General features: G+C 37.9%; 2 protein-coding genes and 1 pseudogene across 10 annotated transcripts in view; 1 reads left to right on the top strand and 2 right to left on the bottom strand.

Moving 5' to 3' along the window:
- LOC137237217 (hematopoietically-expressed homeobox protein HHEX-like) overlaps positions 1-3,448 on the bottom strand; it is a 463,868-nt pseudogene extending 460,420 nt beyond the window's left edge.
- Positions 1-23,754, top strand: part of LOC137236462 (rho GTPase-activating protein 39-like) — a 556,674-nt gene that overhangs the window by 356,234 nt on the left and 176,686 nt on the right. The window lies entirely within an intron of this gene.
- LOC137236424 (regulator of nonsense transcripts 1 homolog) lies at positions 7,303-8,738 on the bottom strand. Its single transcript, XM_067759024.1, has 2 exons — positions 8,301-8,738; positions 7,303-8,235 (listed from the first exon to the last, which is right to left on the bottom strand). The coding sequence occupies exons 1-2, from the start codon at positions 8,501-8,503 to the stop codon at positions 7,815-7,817; spliced, it is 624 nt and encodes a 207-aa protein (XP_067615125.1). The 5' UTR covers positions 8,504-8,738; the 3' UTR covers positions 7,303-7,814.

Below are 23,754 nucleotides of genomic sequence, written 5' to 3'. Positions count from 1 at the left end.
TGAGAGCAGCAGTACGGCAGTAAAGTAAGATTAATTTGTTTAGTGACTAAGAATTCATTCTTGTACTTACGCTATTTAAAAACAATTACTAAAAATATTTAAGTGTGGATTCACTAATACAAGTATTTAGAAGCATGTCATTAGAAAGTGAAAATGAAGCCCTAGTGGCTAGGTTAATGGCCGCGACTAACGCTTCTTTGAAATTAGTGGTAGCGGAGTTGCGCAGGCAAATCGATTGATTGACTAAGGCAGCTACCATTGCGGAGTACAAGCCTGAGATTATCAACCAGCAAATAAAATGCGAGGAGTCTTTAGAGATAATAAAGTCGTTGCCCGAATTCACGGGAAAGCAAAGCAAATATGTTAGTTGGAGGGAATCCGCTAATAACACGATTAGTTTATACGTTAGAGGCAGCCGTAGGTATTTTGATGCACTAACGATATTGAGAAATAAGATCACCCAGGAAGCCAATGATTTGTTATCAAATCATGGGACAGTGCTTAATTTTGATGCCATTTTGGCACGATTAGATTTTGCATACGCCGACAAGAGGCCAGCCCACATCACTGAACAAGAGATGAGCATCTTGAGACAGGGCTCTAATTCAATAATTGATTATTATAATAAGGTTAACGAGAAATTAACGTTGTTAATAAATAAAACGATCATGACCTACGGTACTGACTGTTCAGTCACTAGGGAACTTAAAGCCAAGAATAGGCGAGATGCTTTACGCATATTTATAACCGGACTGAATGGGAATTTATCAAATATCCTGTTTTCATTGTCCCCAAGTGATTTGCTGAACGCTTTGGCAAAGGCCCAGGAATTGGAATCTAATAATATGCGAGCAAATTTTGCTTTACAGTTCGGTAGGCCGACCCATTTTTCGCCTTCAGCAAATAATGGGCAAAATAACTATAACCATAGAATAATAATCTGAGGTTTACAAGAACAGCCTCAAAGAAATATTAACCAAAGAATTGAAAGAGTGCAACCCTGACCGACCCCCATAGATGTTGATTCCAGCACCAGAGTACAAAATCGGCCGCAGCTAAAACCTGCTTATAATTACCAAAATAACAATCAAAGTGGTAATATAGAAAAAAGGCCACATGGAAGCACGCAGCAGACCGTGCAACCGCCCAATAAAACATTAAGTGGTAATAATATAAATGAGGATCATTTTTTGGACCAAAATTAGCTTTGCCATACATTTTCTAGTATGACAGGGCAATAGGTAAACATTTTAAAATCTTAATTGACACAGGAGCAACTAGCTGCTATATAGTCAGGTATTTACAAGAATAGGAATGAATTGGCTATACAAAAAAGAGTTAAAACAATTAATGGCTATTAAATAATACGTTACTATCATTTTATAACGTTGTTCAGTAAAAAGCAATTTTTTTATGAAATTGAAAATTTAGAAGCTATTTTTTTAAAACACCTCCTAAAGTAGGAGATACATTATGTTGAGGTAATAGATATCTTTATTAATAATATTAGTTGTCATAATGGTTGAGGTGCCGCACGAGGTGGTTGTTTTTGATAAGAAGCTCTAGCACCAACTCTTCTGACGAAGGTAAACGCTCGTTACACTCTGTGGTACCTAATTAATAAGGTAAACTAATATCTAATTTCGAAACAACTTTCAAAGCAACCCCCCTCTAATTCGGAGTATTTTTCAAAAATAATTACATAAATATAAAATACAAGGCGCGTTAAGCTCCGAAGAGATTTTAGGCCGAGCTTCTCTTCCAATTTGCGTTGTGCTCCTTTCTAATTTTTCCTTCAATTTGGCGGCATGGGGGTACAATGTACACTGTAAATGTTTTACGCCGACATCGAACAGTATCTGCAAGACAGATGAGTTTTCACTGACAATCTTTTCATGGCAGAAATACACTCGGAGTGTTTGCCAAATCACGGCCGAGCGGCGAACGCAGACAGGATCTACGGTGTGGTAGGCGGAGCGCGCTACCACCTCACCACGTATTACATACATAATGTAAAAACATTTATTTTCTCTGTGTGTTTGTTATTACTTCCAATTTATTAGGTCCGTTTCAAGTTTGTCCGTAAATTGTGGTAGAAAAGTATTTGAGTAACTTCCCGTAAAGTTAGAGTCCTGAAGCTTAGAAAATAGTTCAGAAACCGAAAGAAAAAATGAGGAAAAAGCGTTCGGTAGGTGGCGCCGGGATCGTTATATTAACAAAACTCGTCCGAATTCGAAAACTTTGCGATCGAGTTTTAAATATTTTCCCGGTGAGCTAAAGATTTGAAACCTTGAGCGTAGCTTAGAGTTCTATTAAATGGAGCAGGAATCTAGATATTTAGAGATCTTCAGAGTCAATATAAAGCATGAGAAATCGTGCGTAGATATTTATGTAGCTTCTCATTGAGCTAGACACGTGAAGCCTTAAATTTAGATCAGGGCACCGTGGAAATGCAGCTAAAGAAAAAACTTTCGATAGGTGTCGGATGGGTTGACATAATTAGAAAATTTATAGGAGATTTGGATTCTTGGGATTGGTTTTTCAACAACTTTCCGGTGAGCTAGAGACTGGAAAATCAAAATGTGGTTTAGAAGTCTATGACCGTTCAGCACATAAGACAAAAAATTTCGCGAGGAGTCTGACGAATCTAGATATTTAAGAAAACCGTACGGAAGGTTTAGGATCTTGCGATAAAATTTAAAAAAAATTTCCCATTGAGATACAACCCGATGATAATGCGTTAAGTAAGAGGGAAAATTCTGATAGGTGCTACCAGGGTCGAGATCTTTAAAAATGTTGTACCAAACGGCAAAATCTTGCGATCAAATTTACAAATAGTTTCTATTAAGCCAAAAATTTGCAAACCACACTAATAGTTTAGAGGACGGAGACAAGTGAAGATATACAATTCTACTTACCGCCTTTACATAAATGGATTCAAAACTATGACCGTTACAAAATAACTTCGTACTCTTGGAAAAAACTGGAAGCCTTCTAGGATCTTTGCTATTTTTTGTTTTAGAACTGAAAGCTGCATGAATCTTAATAGCTATAGTCTTAACCTGGCGAGTACGAGACAAGATCACATCACGTGCTCGATCGTTGCCCCCTGCAACCAGCACTTCCTTGATCTGCTATCACTCACGAGGCTAATTTAAAAGCATTTGACTGGAAAAGGTAGTGTTCTGTCAGAATACCCATCATGTAGCTACATACCTTTCTTTTTCGTGATAGGAGTTACTTTGTTAAGGTCGTAAGACTTGCACGTGATCCTCGACACTGTGCAACCCTGCGCTTGGTTTAACGCAATTTCTGCTTGATTCATCATCTGCAATTCTCTCCTTTTTTTAATCTCGCCCAATCTAATTGGGACGTCTATGGTACATACTTCGAGGGATGCGTTCTTTTTAGCAAGCTCATCCGCTTTTTCATTTCCATCTATTCCCATATTGGTGCTCCCTATAATGATTACTGCAGGAGCTGCAAAGACGAAGAGGAGATAGATACAGTGAAGCATTTTCTGTGCCATTGTCCTGCGCTTTGGCGCAAGAGGAAGAAATCTCTGGGATCTCCCTTCTTTAACGATCTTTGTGATCTGGCTAAGTTGAAACCTAAAACTGAAAGAAAAAGACTGGTAAAATCAACCGAAATACGGGTCAATTCAACCGAAATTTCTGTTAATTTTTATCCATCGCAACAAGATGTTGAATCAACTGCGCACAAATCGTTGATTCGTAATTGACCGTTTTAGTAGTCAAATGAACAAAAAAAGCTGTTGCGACAGCTTTGTACGAAAGTACCTATGTTGCCATATAAATAAATGTAAGAGGCGCGATAACCTCCGATGAGATATGTAAGGCCGGCCTTCTCTTCCAATTTGCGTCGTGCTCTTCTTGTATTTCTCCACAAATTGGACCTACATTTTTATGCCGACTCCGAACGACATCAGCAAGGCAGATGAGTTTTCAGTGAGAGCTTTTCATGGCCGAAATACACCCGGAGCGGTTGCCAAACACTTCCGAGGGGCGACCCCGCTTAGAAATATTTTCTCCTAATTGAAAACCCTTATTTATAAAATTTTGATGTTGCTTTGACCGGGGTGCGAACCCAGGGCATACGGTGTGGAAGGCGCAGCACGCAACTATCACACCACGGTGTCACTTGCTAATCGAACGTCGATTCGGCTTACATCAAATATGCTGGCACACATTAAATATTATACACTTTATTATTTTGTTTTATTAAACGCACTTTCACCAAATTTTATATTTATAATTTATTTAATTTATAGTTTTGAACTGCGCTTTGCAAATAGAAATGAAAATAGTAGTCACAAAACTGATTCTCAATTCTTACAGTTGATTCTCAATTCTTCTATCGCATGTAGTTGCCACACTTGATTGTTTCGAACAAAACTTGTAGTATAAATGTTCGTCGTAACATTTTAAAAAGAGTATTTGTAAGTTAAAGAAAAGTAAAGATTCGAATCGCAGGAAGGTAATTCACCACTGGAATAACTATACATGTAATTCGGCAAGTTTAATTTTCGTAACACTTTAAGTTGAAACGATTTCAAAATGTTTTTTTTTATTAGTTTTGGTCTATATGTACGAGGCCAGACGAAAAATTTGCATGTGTTGGTAATAAGAATCAACACAAAATCAAAATTTAAGATTTTGTCTCTGGTTTGACTTTCGTGCTTGTGGATGAGGCGAAGGCAGGTATGGAAGTTAGGAAAAATGTTTGCATATTTTTAGCGACATTTCCTATTTTGTATGGTCGCCTATTACCATGCCAGCTTTCGACGGTCTTGAAATGCCCTTTTTAGCTTTGAGAACAATTTCTAACAATTGAAAGTAATTCAACAATTGTTTGAATTTGGTTAGCTTTTGATTTTGTCAAATGGTTTTAGCACATTATTATATTCTTGCAAAAAATTTTGATTTGATATTGTAAGAAAACGCGGTTATCGGCAAAATTTTGCTATTTTGGCGCATTATCAGCATTTTTCTAATTTCAGCTAAAAAAAAATAACGAGTGATTAATCTAAGCGGGCTTCGACCCCACGAAAATCTATAACAACTTTGTGGCCTATACAGCTGACTTAGCACTTTTTACTCAATAAGTTTTCCCATCTCTCCTCACCTTTAATGATTGAAATAAAACACTAAAACTATATATTTCACAAAAAATACTATTTATTTGTCAAACTATTTCTAACGATTCTGATCTGGACTCTTTTGCCGTATGGTTCGCTGAAACTAATTTATATTTAAATTCAAACAAATGTTGTGTTGTGTCTTATTCCAAAAAGGCAACTGCCACATACACAGAGAAAAACGCCGTTCTAAAATCCAGCACCACCGGACTCAATTCAAGCTTTTCATGTTCTTAATTTTTTGTTCTTGAAAAACGAACGACCTGTTCTCAAAACAACAACCTTGTTCTTGAACTGACAACCATTTTCTTGAAAAGAGAACGGCTGGTCTTTAAATATGAACAAATCTTCTATTAATGAGAACAATGTTCTTAAATTAAGAACAATGTTCTTAAATTAAGTTCAAGAAAAAAGAAACGGTATAATTCGTGCGTACTACAATGTTAAATACAACATTTGGCACAAGCTTTCAAGCAGTTGAAGTGGCCCAACGGCTACGATGTTGCGGTTGCGATCGTGTGGCTCGAGTTCGATCACCGCCAAACTTTGAAGTTTTTCAAAGTAATTTTTTTAAATTCTATTTTTTTAACTCTTATTTTTCGCTGAGTTCCATTCACATATGCACAGGTAATTCTCAATCTTGGTATCCAATGTTTTAAATATATATTCAGATTGCATCATCATAAAAGAACAATTTCCCAATAAGAGAAATGTATGAGAAAATGCATATTATGCGTTTTTTTTTTTCTAAAGTCGGCGGTGCAATTAGTGATGGACGATATGGCTATTTTAAGCTATCAGTGAAAATAGATATGGCTATTTTTGAATCACGGCTATTTTTTATAGCTATAGCGATTGCTTTATTTTAACATGCGATTCTATACAGAAGATATGATGGGCGATACAGCGATTTTGAGCTATCAGTGAATATAGGCATGGCTATTTTTTACAGCTATGGCGATCGCTTTCATTTATCTTTGATAAGCGAATCTGCAATTATTTGTATACTTGGATATAAAAAATGAATGTTTAAGTTTGTTTACCGGAGTAGATTGAATGTTATACATTAATTTAATTTAGCATACAGAATATATGAACCAAAATTGGAATAAGACAAAAGTATGTACCTTTTATTATAAACTGATGTAATGTGAAATTCTAATTTTCTTACATATTATCATATATATTATTAACTGGCTTACGATAATATGTTCAGTCTTGTATTACACTCAATGAGATGAAACTAGATGAAATGGATGTCTATGCATCTTTGTTTTATAAATTTTGCTAATTGAAAATGCTTTGGTTTTTAAATGTAAGATGAATCAACCCGAAATAAATCTGTATATGTAACACCATAAAAACATGATTTATTTACTATATTATACTACACCGATGTATTCAGAAATACTCCGTATGAATTTATTCTGAAAGTTGTATTTGGCTGCATAATATTTGTATAGTAAAGTGAATCAATGGTTGGCCACCGTGGTGTGATGGTAGCGTGCTTCGCCTATCACACCGTATGCGCTGGGTTCGCACTCCGGGCAAAGCAACATCAAAATTTTAGAAATAAGGTTTTTCAATTAGAAGAAAATTTTTCTAAGCGGGGTCGCCCTCGGCAGTGTTTGGCAAGCGCTCCGGGTGTATTTCTGCCATGAAAAGCTCTCAGTGAAAACTCATCTGCCTTGTAGATGCCGTTCGGAGTCGGCATAAAACATGTAGGTCCCGTCCGGCCAATTTGTAGGGAAAATCAAGAGGAGCACGACGCAAATTGGAAGAGAAGCTCGGCCTTAAATCTCTTCGGAGGTTATCGCGCCTTACATTTATTTATTTTTAAAGTGAATCAATTTTTAATGAAAAATACAGAGGAAAAATATAGCAGATTCTTCAAACTATTATAAAAATATTCTTTAGCAGAAAATTAGCCACCCGCATCAGTTCCCTAAAAAACTAGCCGGAGAATTCAACCATATGACAAAGCTTGAATTGCATTTTCCCAAAAAACTTAAATTTTGAGTAAATCAGTTTCAATAAGACGAGTGATATATGCTTCTATAATTCTTTTATTTTTCCAATAAAAACACAAATTTTATAAAACTGTTAACGGCTACAGCCTAGAAGTATTAACTTATGAATAACACATGCATTAGTTTCGGTAACGTTTTACCAGACGGTGCACCACCTAATTTTTATCGAAATTTATCAAGGGTCGTATCAAGAGACGCGTCTCGACCTCCGCTTTAAGTATCCGAAAGCGAAAATTAAATTTTTATTTCTGTCAAAAGATATAAGCAAAAAATCGGTTCAAATTTCCATGTAGTTGCTGTTTTTTGCCACGTTTGATGTCCACACACACTAACTCAGAAAGGAGATCTGTGCACTTTTTTTTTTTTTTTTGATCCCCAAACCGATGTCGGATCCACCCAGGGTAATTTTTTATAAGCCAGAAAGGTGTTGTATGCAAAAAAAATTGTTGATCGAGCCCCATATTTCGGACCCTCCCGGGGTCGTTTTACGATTTTTTGTAAATATCTTTTGACTGAAATAAAATTTTTGATTTTCGGATTCTTAAAACGGAGATCTAGACGCGTCTTTTGATACCACCTTTGAGAAATTTAGATAAAAATTAGGTAGTGCACCGTCTTGTAAAACGTTACCTTAGTTTCATATCCGAATCAGTTTTAGCAAGCGTAAAGTATACTATTGTTTTTTTGTTTAAGCCAACGTCCCATCTTATTTCTATACCCTCCTGTGTTTGCGATTCTTTTAAATTTTTATCGTATTCTGTTTCTAGGCGCACAAGTGGATAACCATCTTGATAGCCATCTTCATAACGCAATAGCACTTGTGATGGTTCAGTATCTATACCCGGCTTCTCTAAATCCTGAAATGTTGCATCAATATTTTCCTTCCATAATTCCTCCAATTTGTTTATTTGTCGTGCACGCAACTGCTCTTGCTCGGTAGGCACCTTAACCAACCACGGCAAAAACGAACTATCAGTTATAATAGGCTTCCATTGTTCTTGATCCCAATTCATATCTTTCAAAGAGTTTTGCGCTGTACATGGTTGACTAAAATTTCAATTTATTCGTTTAAATAGATACACTTTTTAATATTTACTCCATTTTCAGCTTACCGGCATAACAACACTACAACAGAATCAGCCTGTGCTGGAATGAATCCTAATACAAATACATTACGTACGCCACACGAGTAAAATTTTAGTACTGTTTCTCCAAGTGGACCTTCAAAATGTAGGGTGACTTCCCAGTGTTTAGCCCTCACCGAATGATTAACAATTTGAGATCCAGATGTGCTTCCACGCCCATTGCAAACCATTTTTTGCAATTATTGCACATCACTTCGTCGTCGAAATTGTTGTTGCACAAGTTTGCTTTGCTCCGTTCGCCGTTTCCTTAATTTCTCTGCACAAAAAGCAGCCCTTATTTACCACTATCTGTTGACGAGAAATTCTTTTCGTTGTGCAGTTCTTAAGACAACTATCCCGATTTTTCGATAATAACTGGCAAACTTTTGTAAAAGTATATTTCTTCCAATTTTCGAGAAAATTATTCCTTTTTGTATCCAATAAACTGTTTTACTCAGTCGGAAAGTAAAGACCCCATTACTGATACTTAGCATAGACTTGACTTGACTTGGCGTAAACTTGGCAGCTTAGCCTTGATTATACTCCACTTAGCGCATACAATCTGGCATCATAATCAATAAATGTCAATTTGTATGACAAAATATCAAAATGAAATGGAAACAAACAAATGGCATCTCAAAATGTAAACGTCACTTAGAACTTACATAAAAATAAAATAAATAAATGTAAGGCGCGATAACCTCCGAAGAGATCTAAGGCCGAGCTTCTCTTCCAATTTGCGTCGTGCTCCTCTTGATTTGTCCCTACAAATTGGCCGGACGGGACCTACATGTTTTATGCCGACTCCGAACGGCATCTGAAAGGCAGATGAGTTTTCACTGATAGCTTTTCATGGCAGAAATACAATCGGAGCGCTTGCCAGACACTGCCGAGGGACGACCCCGCTTAGAAAAATTTTCTTCTAATTGAAAAATCTTATTTCTAAAATTTTGATGTTGCTTTGCCCGGGAGTTGAACCCAGGGCATACGGTGTGATAGGCGGAGCACGCTACCATCACACCACGGTGGCCGCCGGTCAGCTGTTTTATCTGGTTATGGCTTTATGGTTATAAGTCACCATTAATTCGCCCTTCAAGTCTATGCTAAGCATCAGTAATGTGGCCTTAAAGCACACAGATGAGTAGTGATAAACGATATTTCACTATCGATGATTGCATCGCCGCTATCACTATTAGTATTAGAATTTCGTGCCGAAGGAAAATCGCCAGTCACTGATATATTTGGATTGCAATAGCTATAGCTATTAGCGATTTATCAATAGCGGTGATGCAATCACCAAATGCGAAATATCGTTCCATCACTACGGTGCAATAATATTTTTCATATAGATGCGTTTGAAGCCGGAGTCATTGGTGCCGTATGTCGTATCGCTGTATCCGTATCCCTAACGTAATCAGCTGTGTATCGTTACGACGGTAAACCAAAACCCAATTGGTTGGCTACGATACGGTTACGACCTTAGCGGCACCAATAATCGATTGCATTGATTCTCATAAGATTGGTCGAATCAGCTGTTATAAGGTTACCGATAAAGCACCAATGTCTCCAGCTTAACACAAGCTTATGCATTGCAATAACATCGCCACAATCAAGCAAGATGTTGCGTTTGTAAATATGAAGGAACGTCAGACTTGGCACTTGAAGTTTATTACGCCTTGCCCACTCACATACAAAATTTCGCGAAGCACTGTTGTAAACATACTCCCTATACAACAAAAATACTTGCTAGCATATTTTGTGTAGTATTCGATTGTTATATTGCAGTTTTTAATTGTGAAAAATATTAGAAAATTTACCAACCAGGGGAAAAAATAATTTCACTTGCAAAGTGTGCCAACACCCTTAGCCCTAGCAAATGTCAAATTCTTCTTCTTATGATTTGCTTGGAACAAAATTGGGGAGTTGCCTACTTTTCAATATCAGATGGCTCCAGTGTCGCTCATTCTACCGTTCACCATAAAAATACATGCAATCTACTCATGATGCATAAGCATGTGTTAAACTCATCTATATGAAAAACTGCTTATGTGCGGACCTATAATATTTTGGAATTTTAATAATAGTGTTTTTTGTTATTAATATTTTTTTATCATGATTCAATTACTAGAGGTTTGTTCTTCAATGATGACAGATCTTTGACACTCCCAAATTGAAAAATCTAGACGGGTTGCTTTTACGAAGTAACATGCCAACCTAATATAAACGCACGCAAGTCATTTTCTGCCAAAAATGTCTCATGCACATACAACTTGTATGAGAGCAACCCAAATTGAATTTGCTGCGTAAAAACCTAACTCGATCTCCAATTTTTGTTCTGCGTGACATTTAGATTTGACGTTTGCACAAATCCCTACAAAAAATTTGGTCACAAAACCTAATCACACCCATGCAAAAGTGACTATGAATATAACATATGACCGTAAAATAACTAGTCAAATGACGTGGAATGACGAGAGCGTTTTTGCAGGGATGCTTCACATTGACGCAACGCATGCTTATTTGGGTTTGGGCAAAAAACGCCAGGTGTTTGCGTGCGCTAAAAAAACGCAGTGCGGTTTTATTAGGTTGGCATGTAAGGAAAACGGGGAATAATTCAATCCCCTTAAGTGAAATTTTAGTAGTGATAATAAATTTGTAAATGCCAAAAGTTTTTGTGGAAACAATTTCATTTTCTACTAAATATTTCGTGATTTGATAAATTTATGTTGGTTTGGTCATTCTTTCAGAAATTGTTTGAAGAATGCCGTACGTTAGAATTTTATTCAAAAATGCACTATCTCAAAATTTGTTTCCAAAACTGCCTATATGAGCATAAGTTCAATGCATTTTGCAATAAGAGGGAGTTAATGAAAAGCATTCTTAGATGAAGCGTTCTTCAATCTAACTCTAATATAGGGCGGTTTTGTGACAAATCCTTAATTGGGAAATTTTTGAAAAATATTTTGAGATAGCACGATTTTGAACAGACAGCCCACATGGTGTGACACGCTACTCAGCAGCCGCAATGAACTGACAAAAACAAAAATAAAAGAAAATGGCTTATTGTCTTAGAACTTTATATTCCTACCTTGACTTTGACAGAAGAGTTAAGTTTTTGTGCGGTCCTTCTACACAGAGAGTATTCACCTTTTTATTCTAAAATTTCGGAAAGCTCTTTTCCCTTAAGTATTCATGGAAGCGTTCCGATAAACCGTTAATTTAGAATATTCGGGATACGTTCATTTGATTGTACCTCACGAGGTCCGAATTTGCATAATATTCCAAATATAAACCGAATCTCCAAATTCTTAAATGGAGACGAATGTTCCGAACATACGGAATTAATAGAACAGAAGGTCGAGTTTTAATATGCGCCCAAAAATAACCAGAGAAGTGTCAACAGACGCGTATTCACCTCGATAACAATAATTCGAAGGCGGAAATAAAAATTTTAGCTCGTTCAAAAGATATTGACGAAAAACCGAAAAATGGCCCCGGGTTGCGTTGGCGGCCTTCAGCCGAGCTTATAAAAAATTACCACGGCCGGCCCACCAATGACGTGGGATCAAAATTAAATGCGTGCAAATCCCTTTGTACACAAAATCTTTTTCAGTGCACAAAAACATTACAACAACCACATGAAAATGGCCAACTTTAACTCCAAATATCTCCCAACAGAGATACAATTTTTCTTTTCCGCCTTCGGATTATTGTTGTCGAAGTCACCTCTCTCGATATTTTTAGACGCGTATTAGCAGTAGATTCCTTTTCTAAACTTTTACCTGAATAAGTTAACATACTCAATGAGTACATTTCGTTATGGCATCTCCAATATTTACTAATGACATTTTTACGTGAATCGATTTAATAGTCGAGGTTTTGACGTTGAAAGATGAATTTTGAATTGGTTTCTTTTTCGAATGTTCATAGGTTTACGAAAGTGCACGATTCCTTGCTGTCCTCACTTTTCATATAACCTATGTTCAGGCACACTAATAGATCATGGCATAGTTAATAAATTCATCATAAAATTAAAATAAATGTTCTAAGGAATTATGCAGCTAAGTACTTACCGGGTATTTGTAAACTGATTGCTTTCTACTTCTACTACTAATATTTTTCGAAAATTCACGAAGAAACAACACAGTTAACGGATGCCTCTTCGATTTGGGAGCAAAATGGCTGCAATTGCCAAAAAATGTGTATGCCGAGCAAACCTCTTGTGATTGAATTATGATTTTTTATTAATGCCAAAAAAATTATTTATTAATAAAAAAATAAATAAATGGGTACTACTTAAAAAGTTACCTTTCCCACTCCCCCCAAATATCAAGCACAAACCGTTCTTGAATTGAGACCGAAAAATGTTAAATCGACCTCAAATCGTTCTCGAAGCGTGAGAACGAAAAATATTAAATCAAGCCCAAGTGGTGCTCGAAATGAGCACAGAAGGCTCACACATCAATACCAAAGTGGTCACAAAATACGAACGGTGTGCTTGGAAAAACTGTTCTTAAAACAAGCCCGTCGGTCACGAGTGAAGGAAAAACGTATTTGACAGACTTTTGTTAACGAATGTTCTTAATTTTGAACTTGTTTCGTTCGGTTTAGTACGATTTTTTCTCTGAGTGTACTTTATTTACAAACAAAATACTAAATCTTTTAATCGTTGTCAAGTGAGTAAAGACTTGAGTGTAATTGTTAACTCCAAACTCTCTTTTTCTAGTAGCATTGACTTCGTTGTTTCAAAATTTGTAGCAATGGTTGGGTTCAGTAGACGTAAAACCAGTAACCTTAAGGACCCTATGACGTTGAAGGCACTTTATATATCCTTGGTCAGAAGTCGTCTTGTATATTGCTTAATAATATGGAATCCTTTCTATGAATCTAACTCCTATAAAATTGAGAGAGTTTAAACAATTTTTACAAAAATTGCTTTACGTATGCTTCACTGGCCAGGCGGCATCCCTTCATATACCAGCAGGGGCAAATTAATTGGTATTCAGGCTTTGCATGACAAAAGAACTTTTATCACACTCATGTTGCCTATAATGTAATAAACTTTAGCACGAATTGCTCTGATTTATCTACTTTGTTCATTCCATATATTCCACTGCGTGGAATGCTATGAATGAACCTATAACTAGGACTATACATCTAGCAAATCGATTCAGTAGTGTTATTAATTTTAATAACAGCTTATATAAGTTTAAGCTTGAATTGTTTTCTATTTTTAACTAGTCTGTAACAAGGCATGTAGTTATGGACATGTAACAATTGAAGTAGATTATGGTCAGCGCAAAGCATTTATCAAACACCAAAGGTATGTCTCAGTTGGGTGAATCAAATTTAAAGGGATTGTGTAGGCAACCCTCTCAAGGGCTTCCCAGCGCAATATATGGCTTCTCCAACCCAATTGTCAACCTCACCTACCCGCGGTGAATTATGTTTCATTGACAACCGAGGCTCTGGTGACCCCAAGTTCCTCATGGAATTAGGGGTGGGGAGGACGGGATGGTCTAGAAGGCTTAATGTAGTCATATAAATCGTTCCCGAGATGGTCGAACTAGTACCTTAATAGTGCTTTGTTACCGGAACGTACCGGATCTATATGCGGCAAAGGACCATCAACATCGGCCCACAGCCTTCGGGGAGTACCTTTATCGTTAATACAACAACAACAACAACAAAGCATGTACTGTTAGACTGAATGAATTAAATAAAGTCGGGCCTCGATTATCCGTGATCCGGTTAACCGGTAACCCCGATTAACCGTTATGGCCAAAGATCAGTCCACTGTTTTTTCTTTGCAGTGTTTTCAAATTGTTTGCTTCGATTAACCGTGATTACCTCTATTATCCGTGATGGCAGCGAAAATTGTGTTTGTGTTGATAGCACGTCACTGTAGGTGAATATGTACATATGTATGTATAATAAAGATGAAAACGGGGAATTCCCTTGTTTGGCGATGAGCCAGAAGCATTTACAAGTTATTATTGTAGTTTAATTTTGAAATTTGAGAAGTGCGGGTGGTTAGATCTAAATATATTTAGTATGGCACCGTTACCAGTGGTAAAAAGAAAAAGAAACGTTTTAAATATTGAACAAAAAGTAAAAATAATTAACGAGCATTTGAAAAATAATGTGAGTGTTAAAATGATAGCTCAAAAATACGAAGTTGGGATCGCTTCCCAAGGCAGTCGGTTCTATGTACCGGAGCGACTCGGGATTTTTCCCGACCAAGGACTGTCATTTCAGTGTGACCCCATCTAATTTGTTTCGTACCTCCCACAAATTGTCATCCTCCCAGCAGCTCCTTGCAGCAGCACTGCTCCATATTCTCTTACTCCGGGAAGGCATCGAATCCAATCCGGGTCCGTCTCCTGACCCCGGTCCTGAGAAATGGTTTTGCTGCATCTGCCAGAAAAGAATTTTCTTAGGACGGTCATACTCTTTTCAGTGTGTCTCGTGCAAGGGATGGTTGCATCGGACAGGTTGTTCTGGGCTTGATCCCAAAACCCGACGTCCACGTAACTTTTATAAATCTTTTGTGGCTCCTTGCTGTTCACGCCCAAGGGCGTCCCGTAGTCTACGTCTAAGCGCCACCCCACTACCTTCCAGCAGCCCCGCTGCTCAGCAAGCCACAACAAGTACCCGCTGCTGCTCGCGCCCCACGGCGCCAACAACTCAAACAGCTGCTACCACTCATAACTACAATCTTCGTAGTAGAGTTGGAAGCAATGCTGAGCAACAGCCCCTGCCCCCGTCTTCTCCCCCCTCTTTTCCGGCAGCAATCGTGTAGGTCAGGGAAACAGACTCTTAGTCCCTACCTCCGTTTGCACCGTTTGCCAGCACAGAATATATATGCTTGCGACATCCGCCCAATGCAGCTCATGCTTGGGTGGTGCCACTTCCCTAGATGTTCTAGTCTCCGCGACGGCAACCCCCCGACGGGTTTCATCGCGCCATGTTGCCAGGTCGCAAACCCAAATCATCCGGGTACCCAAAAGCTTGCCCAAGGACGCCCAGTCCTAGGGCCACAACAGCAATTGCGTCCTGGCCTTCCCCAACCCAGGCGTAGTCACCCGTCACTTACCACCAGAGTGGCAACGTCTCCCCTTATGCACTTCAGAATTCTGCAGTTAAACTGTAATGGACTAACTGGGAAGATTACGGAGATAGCCGATTTCATGAAGCGGCACAACATCCGCATTGCTGCGATTCAAGAGACTAAACTCACAGCAAGATCTGCATTGCAGACCTGCTCTGGGTATAACGGTTTTGAAAAGAATTCAAGACGATGGATTTAAAGTTAAATTTGCGGCTACCGAAGTTAAATACTTAGGTTACATTATTACCCAGGACGGACTCCGACCTGACGGAACCGAATTGCGATCTTTTCTGGGCGCTATCAGTTTTTACGGGAAATTCATCAACAAAATGCGTCAGTTTAGAGGGCCGTTGGACGAGCTTCTAAAGGCAAACGTAACATGGAATTGGACGTCCATCCAAACCAAGTGTTTTAACAGCCTCAAGGATATCCTTACTTCAAATTTGCTATTGACACACTATGACCCAAATGAAAAGATCATCGTTGCCGCAGACGCATCTAATTACGGCCTTGGTGCATGTATTCTCCACGAATATGCTGATGGCTCGATAAGAGCAGTCTGTCACGCCTCACGTTCCCTTACACCAGCGGAAAAAGCCTACAGCCAGATCGAGAAAGAGGGGCTCGCCCTCGTTTTTGCAGTCACCAAGTTTCATAAAATGATATTCGGCAGAAAGTTCAAGCTACATACGGACCATAAGCCGTTCCTCGCCATTTTTTGTAAGAAAACAGGCATTTCGGCACACCAGGCTAACCGACTACAGAGATGGGCGTTGCATTTACTAGCATATGATTTTGATATTAGCTTTATCTCAACAAATAGCTTCGGTTATGCTGACGTTCTGTCGCACCTCATAAATAAAAACAAAAAATCCTCAGAAGACTACATCATCGCTTCGGTAAAGTTCGAAGGCGAAATCAAAATAATTCTGTCTGATGCAATTGACAAGCTACCAGTAACGCACAGAATGGTGAAGTACGAAACAGAAAGAGATACGACACTCAAGCAAATATCAAATTATGTATATCGACAACGGCTGGCCAAAGTCTACAGAAATTGGAGCGGAATTAAAACCATTCGTGGTGAGAAGCAACGAGCTTAGTATCATTGATGGTTGCATTATTTTAGGCCGTCGTGTGGTAATACCAACCGTTTTACGTAAACGGATTCTCAAACAAATTCATAAGGGGCATCCAGGAATGGAGCGAACCAAAGCAATCGCCAGAAGTTTTGTATATTGGCCGCGCATTGATTCCTATATAGAAGAGCTAATACGGAACTGCAATAGCTGTGCCTCTGCAGCCAAAATGCCAAATAAAACGTCACTGCATCCATGGCCGAAACCATCACAGGCCTGGGAACGCCTACATATTGACTACGCGGGACCGATAAAAAACGAATACTTTCTAGTAATTGTCGACGCGTATTCCAAATGGCCAGAGATAGTTCCAACCATGTCTATAACAACACAACAAACAATTGATATCTTGAACGAGATATTTGCACGTTTTGGAAACCCAAAGACTATAGTCTCCGATAATGGAACGCAATTTACAAGCGCGTTATTTCAACAGTTTTTAGAAGAGAATGGAATTGTACACCTACGTTCAAGCCCATACTACCCAATGTCGAACGGTCAAGCAGAGAGATTCGTTGACACCTTCAAACGAGCTCTAATAAAATTAAACGGAGAGGGAACTACTCATAAAATTTTACAAACGTTCATAATTCGGACTCGACGACAGCTGAGGAAGAAAATGAAAATAACACATTCATTGATGCATTCGATCTATATGAAGATACACAAACTCAAAAGAATTTAGTTTCAAACGAGACAGACTCGAATACGACATCATCGCAAAAAAGACCATCACCTACATTGAAAGAGCGTCTTCAGCGTTTACGTCGCCCAGTGGAACGATTCGTTCCTGGGTAAAGTATCCAACCAAAAAGGGGAGGTGTTCGCAACCCTATACAATTGTAAACGTGACAATACAAATTGAGATATTTGGGCATTCGGTCGACATCAGCCACCCTGCATAAAACCATAATTTTTGTCATTCCACATATTAATTTTATTTGTGAAGTAGTTTTGTATATATATATATAGTTATAGTTATCCTATTTGAATTGAATAAATCTCTTAATTGAAAGTACATCTTAATAATCAATAACGTAATAGTAAGATGAATCAACCCGAAATAAATCTGTATATGTGTCGTATATATACCGAATGTCGACACACATGTATATACACGATATATTACTTACGTATCAGGATGTTCGTTTACTAATAAAAGTGTTCAAATGTTAGTTTAAATTAGTAGATATTATAATTAGTTTAGCATTTTGTAGAAAATGTATTGTGAATACAAAGTTATAAATTAATATTCGATATTTTATATGAAACCGCACTGCTCGTACTCGTCTGTAGTGTGGTAGTTCGCAGAAATGTTAGAATACATTGGTTCGCGCGCTCAACCTGACCATTTGCACGAGGTGTGCGAACAGCAGTTTTTGTGTGTTTTGTTATTTTCATTGCAAAAATCTTCAAAGGCTTTCGAAGTAAAAGATGTTCCTCTATCGGTTACGATGTGTGATGGAAGACCAAAGTACGATGACATTTCGTTAAGGGACTTAAGAACGTACAATGTTTTTGTATCGCGAGCGGGCTTTACAACAAGAAATTTTCTAAATGCATCAGAAATAGCAATTACGTAGCTATTTCCTCGCTTGCTGCGAATAAAGGGACCTAGGTGATCTATATGAATACGATAGAACGGAATTGTCTTAATAGCGTTGATATAGAGGCTGCCTTCGCTTTTGTCAGTACGTTGTCCTTTATAGTAGCATTTTATACAAGCAGCTATATAGCCCTTTACGTACCTTCTCATATTTGGAAACCAGTACGTCAGTTGAATGCCTTCGAGCGTTTTTTCAAGAGCGGGATGACCTGTCTGATCATGGCATAATTGAACAATACGCCAGCGTACACCTTTGGGTAAAACAAATTTTGCACCACCAGGTTGTTTTCTTTACAAACGGTTGTTACGTAGTTGATATTCTGATTTTATTGCTTGTGTTTGCGATGACTTTACTGTACTGTTTAAATTATTTATGTGTTGTCGTAGTTTTTCGTCCTGCATTTGCATCGTAAGGAGCCAATCATTCATGTCGATATTTACGTTCAATACGAATCCAGCTGGCTCAACCTCCCTAGCAGGTTGGTTAGGCATTCGGCTCAATGCATCAACATGTTGTAACCTACTACCTTGACGATGTACGCATTGAAACTCGTACTCGAGTTAATTTAGCCACCATCGTGCTATTTTGGACTTACTTGCGCGATTGCAGAGCAGTCTGTTACAAGACGAAAGGGTTTTCCTAGTAGGTATATGCGAAACTTCGAGCTCGTAGCTGTGGTATCGAGCTTCGGTATCGGTGCAATGACGACTATAATAAAATACGTGCCGCCATTCACCCCCATCGGTTGATTGTAGAAGTACACCTGCTAACCCAACACTACTTGCGCCGGTATGTACTTCATGTTGGGCATTGTAGTCATATAACACAAGGATTTGTTCATTCGTTAGTAGGGAAATTAGTGTTTCAAAAGCATGCTGTTGTTCAGGACCCCAAGTAAATTTGTCCTGATTATTTTTAGTTAGTAAAATGCAGAGTGGTTTCGATAAAATTGAATAGTCCTTTACGAATTTTCGAAAGAAACCCGTGAGACCTAAAAATCTTTTTACCTCCGTTAAATTGGTAGGCCGTTGAAAATTCTTGATGACCTTGACCTTATGTAGTCCCGGTGTAATGCCGTTCTCGTTAATGCCGTATCCAAGGTACTCAATCTCTGTTGCCAGGAACTTACATTTATCAGGGCGTAATGTAAGTTCTGCTTCTTTTAAAAGTTTTAGGAACCCGTGAGAGATAAGCTAATACATAAATCGTAGCGTTAAGTTGAACTATGTAAACATGCCATTAGGTTGAGTTCTTGTATATGCCGATGTGGCAATGCTATATCAAATGTCAAATAAAGAAACAAAAAAAGCGCTCTATTCCGGGTTGCAATTTATACGAAAACGACGTTTTTCCTCTTTCATTTTAATATATCTAAATATATCACAGTGGCGACGAGCAGAAAACAATTCAAACTGATTTATAAACGCGTGGCAAGTGCTTGGTGATCAGCGGATAATAATATTTTGGCAAAATGGCAACCAACAATTTTAATATTCCATTTTTTGACCACGAAAAAAACTCATGGTTTGTCTTTGAGAAGCAGTTGTTGCAATTCTTCATTGCTGCTAACATTGAGGAGGTAAAAAAGAAGGCAATATTGTTAACTTCGTTATCAGAAAGTGCGTATACTCTGTTGGACAACTTAGTACGTCCGGAGGCGTTGGAAGATGACAGCGTAACTTTGGAAAAGTGTCTCGATTGTCTGCGAAGCCATTATAGGCCAACAACATCTGCGTTTGTGGAGCGTTACAAATTTTACAATGCTACAAAAACAGCGTCAGAATCAATAAATGATTGGGCAGCTAGAGTGAGAGCGTTAGCTGTAAAGTGTGAGTTTGGCCAAAGTTTAAATATGGCGCTAAGGGACAAATTTGTAATGGGTCTGGAAAAGGGTCCAGCCAGGGACAAAATTTTTTTGGAAAATGTAGGCGCAACTTTCGAGAAAGTGGTAGCGATAGCAAATACAGCAGAGTACATTAAGCAACAACAAGGGGATATTATACAAGTAAAACAGGAAGAGCTAAATTTTTTGAAGAAGAATCAGAAGTCGCAAGCAGAGCAAAAGAAGCAGCAAAATTGGAAAAACAAGTCAAATCAAGGACAGCAGAAACAGCAACCATGCGAAGTGTGCGGCTACACTAACCATAGCAAAAGTGAATGTAAGTTTCAGAATTATAAATGTAATAATTGTAAAAAAAGGGGGCACCAAAAAAAATGTGCAAAGAGAAAAGTTAAAATTTTTTGAATAATGCAGACGAGTTGAGTTTTTTCTCACTTAATAGTGCGAAAGATAAACCGATTTTTGTAACCATTTTTGTTGAAGGCAATGCTATTGATATGCAGCTCGACACAGGGTCAGAAAACAATGTGATGTCGGAAGAGACATACAAAAGTCATTTTAGAAAAAATAAACTAAATGAGATATCAATTTTGTTGAAGACATACAACGGTGGCAGTATTGTGCCGCTTGGTGAGTTTGAGGTGGATGTACACTTTAAAGAGCAACGCAAAAGCATTTCATTTTTGGTTATTAAGGCCGGCGGTCCGCCGTTGTTAGGTCGAAAATTCTTAAACAGTTTTGGTATTGAATTATCTAGCTTACATTTTTCTAAACAAATTAGATGCGACGTCAATGTCTTACATAAATTTTCCAAACTATTTGATGGGTCTTTGGGATTATTTAAGAAGAGTAAAGCCCATTTACATGTAAAGGAAGGCACCGAACCGAAATTTTTTAGGCCTCGACCATTACCTTTGGCGATTAAAGAAAAAGTTGAAAAGGAGATAGACAAGTTAGTAGAACTGAAAGTTTTGGAACCAGTAGATTATTGCGAGTGGGGGACACCGATTGTTCCAGTGCAAAAAAAAGATGGGGGAATTCGCATATGCGGTGATTTTAAAGTGACCTTAAACCCACATCTGCATGTGGAAAAGTATCCCTTACCACGTATTGAAGAGATTTTTGCCAAGATGCACGGCGGGGTGAAGTTTGTAAAACTGGATTTAAGTACAACGTACCAGCAAATCGAATTGGATGAACAATCTCGCAAATTCACAACAATTTCGACGTCAAAAGGCCTTTTTCAGTATACAAGACTGATATACGGGTTGGCATCCGCACCCGCCATTTTTCAAAAAATTATGGACACACTATTAGTAGGCATTGAGGGCGTGGTAGTATTTCTCGACGATATACTAATAACAGCAACCAACGTCAGACTTCTTACTCGAAGACTTGAAAAAGTGTTAGCCCTGTTAAGTGAGGCAGGGTTAAAGTTGTCTAAATCGAAGTGTGAGTTTTTTGTTGACTTGTTGACGAAATTAAATATTTAGGGCATATTATAAACAAAGAGGGCTTGCATATGGATCCTGATAAAGTGAAAGATATTAGAGGCGCTAAAGAGCCATCAAACGTAAAAGAGCTTCAATCTTTGTTAGGGGTGATAAATTTCTATAGAAGATTTTTACCTAATTTATCTACTTTGCTTCACCCACTTTATCAGTTGTTGCAGGCGAATACAAAATTCGAATGGTCAAAAGAATGTTCGGAAACATTTTCAAAACTTAAAGAATTATTGGCATCAGAGAAATGCCTAGCCCATTTTTGTCCCGAAAAAAGAATTAAATTAACGGTGGATGCTAGTCCCACGGGAGTAGGTGCGGTTCTAACGCAAGTAGAGACTGGTGAAATAGAGAAACCAATAGAGTTTGCTTCAAGAACATTGTCGGATACTGAAAAAAGGTATTCGCAACTTGACCGAGAAGCATTGGCTATAATGTTTGGTGTAAAAAAGTTTCATCAGTATATTTTCGGTAGGCATTTCACCTTGGTTACTGACAACAAGCCGTTACAACACATTTTTAGTCCGAAAAAAGGAATTCCAGAAATGGCGTCAAATAGATTGCAGCGTATTGCTCTAACGCTATCAAGTTATCGTTTCGACATTGAATACGTCAAGTGTAAAAACAATATAGCAGATTATTTCTCGCGAAACCCCGACAGAAGTGCCGAGGATCAATGCGTTTTGCCTGATGATGTTTATGTAAATTATTTTCAAGAGCTTGGTGGACGAAGCGAAATGATTAACCTAGAAAGCATTAAAACAGAAACTGCACAGGATAGTACGCTACAACGAGTAAAGAAATTTCACCATGAGGGATGGCCAGAGCAATGTCGGGATCCAGAGTTGTTACCATATTTTAATAAAAGATTGGAATTGGGCGAAGAATCAGGTTGCTTATTTTGGGGGTTTCGGGTTGTGGTTCCAAAAGCATTGCAAAATAAAGTTGTCGAATTTTACATGCGACACACATGGGAATTGTGAAAATGAAATGCATGGCTCGTGAGTGTTGTTGGTGGCCGAACCAGGAAAAGATTTGGAGAAGGTAGTAAAAAGTTGCGAGCCCTGTTTACTTAATCGTCCGAACCCACCAAAGCAAGAGCAAGAGCAAGTAAATGGGTGGAATGCATAGACATGGGAACGAATATAACTAGCCGAGCTCTTATAGCAGTGTTGAGAGAAATGTTTGCACGTTTTGGGTTACCAAAATGCGTGGTTTCGGACAATGGTACGTCGTTCACATCGAATGAGTTTACCAATTTTTTGAAACAGAATGGAATTACACATGTAACATCTCCTGTAGGTCACCCACCCACTGATGGCAGGCGGAAAATGCGGTTAAAACAGTTAAGACCGCCTTAAAACGGAATTTATTTAATACACCTTTGTCTGACTTCAACAAAGTTCTGAGTAATTTTTTGTTAGATTATCGAAATACTGTACATGCTAGTATGGGCGTATCTCCAGCTTATATTATGTTTAATAAAAGGAAATTAAGATGTCGATTAGACTTACTCAATGGAAAGCGAAATGTTGTAAATCTAACCAATACTGAAATCACAGCATTTGTTGAAAAAAAGAAAAATGAACAAAAGAGATATTTTAAAGGAAAGCAAAACAACAACTTTAACGTGTATGACGCGGTGATAGTTAAAGATTATTCGGTTCCTGGAAAAGTAAAATGGACAAAAGCTGTGATTTCCAAAAGAATTGGAAAGCAAATGTATATTGTAAAAACTTACCTTAATATCTCTTGGAAAAGACACGCAAATCAAATTATCTTATCGCAAAAAGAATCACCGCACTCATCACTAGATGATCCACTACAACCTTTAACAAATTTAAGTAATGAAAATCAAAACATATTAACTAATAATTGTGGTACCGATGATACAAGTACAGACAGAAATACAACAACAACTACACATACAAGTAATAACGTACCCAACGATATTATTTGTAATGAGAAAACGAAATCACGGGAACCCACGACTCATTATAATTTAAGACCGAGAAAATAACAATTTCTTGTCAAATAAATTTATGTATCCTAAGAGCGAAAGTCTGTATTAAAATCATGTATATGTTACCAATTAAGAAGGGGGTATTGTGAGAGATAAGCTAATACATAAATCGTAGCGTTAAGTTGAAATATGTAAACATGCCATTAGGTTGAGTTCTTGTATATGCCGACGTGGCAATGCTATAACAAATGTCAAATAAAGAAAAAAAAAAGCGCTCTCT

The sequence above is a fragment of the Eurosta solidaginis genome, chromosome 1 (genome assembly GCF_040869045.1).
Source record: "Eurosta solidaginis isolate ZX-2024a chromosome 1, ASM4086904v1, whole genome shotgun sequence".
NCBI classification, from domain to species: domain Eukaryota; kingdom Metazoa; phylum Arthropoda; class Insecta; order Diptera; family Tephritidae; genus Eurosta; species Eurosta solidaginis.
The sequence above is the reverse complement of the archived record's forward strand: the minus strand, read 5'-3'. Positions and strand labels throughout refer to the sequence as shown.

Excerpts from the sequence above, each read along its gene's own strand:
- LOC137236424 (XM_067759024.1), bottom strand. The coding sequence starts at position 8,503 with ATGGTTTGCAATGGGCGTGGAAGCACATCTGGATCTCAAATTGTTAAT. Across the intron at positions 8,236-8,300 it reads GTTGTAGTGTTGTTATGCCG|TCAACCATGTACAGCGCAAA; the intron begins GTAAGCTGAAAA and ends TTGAAATTTTAG.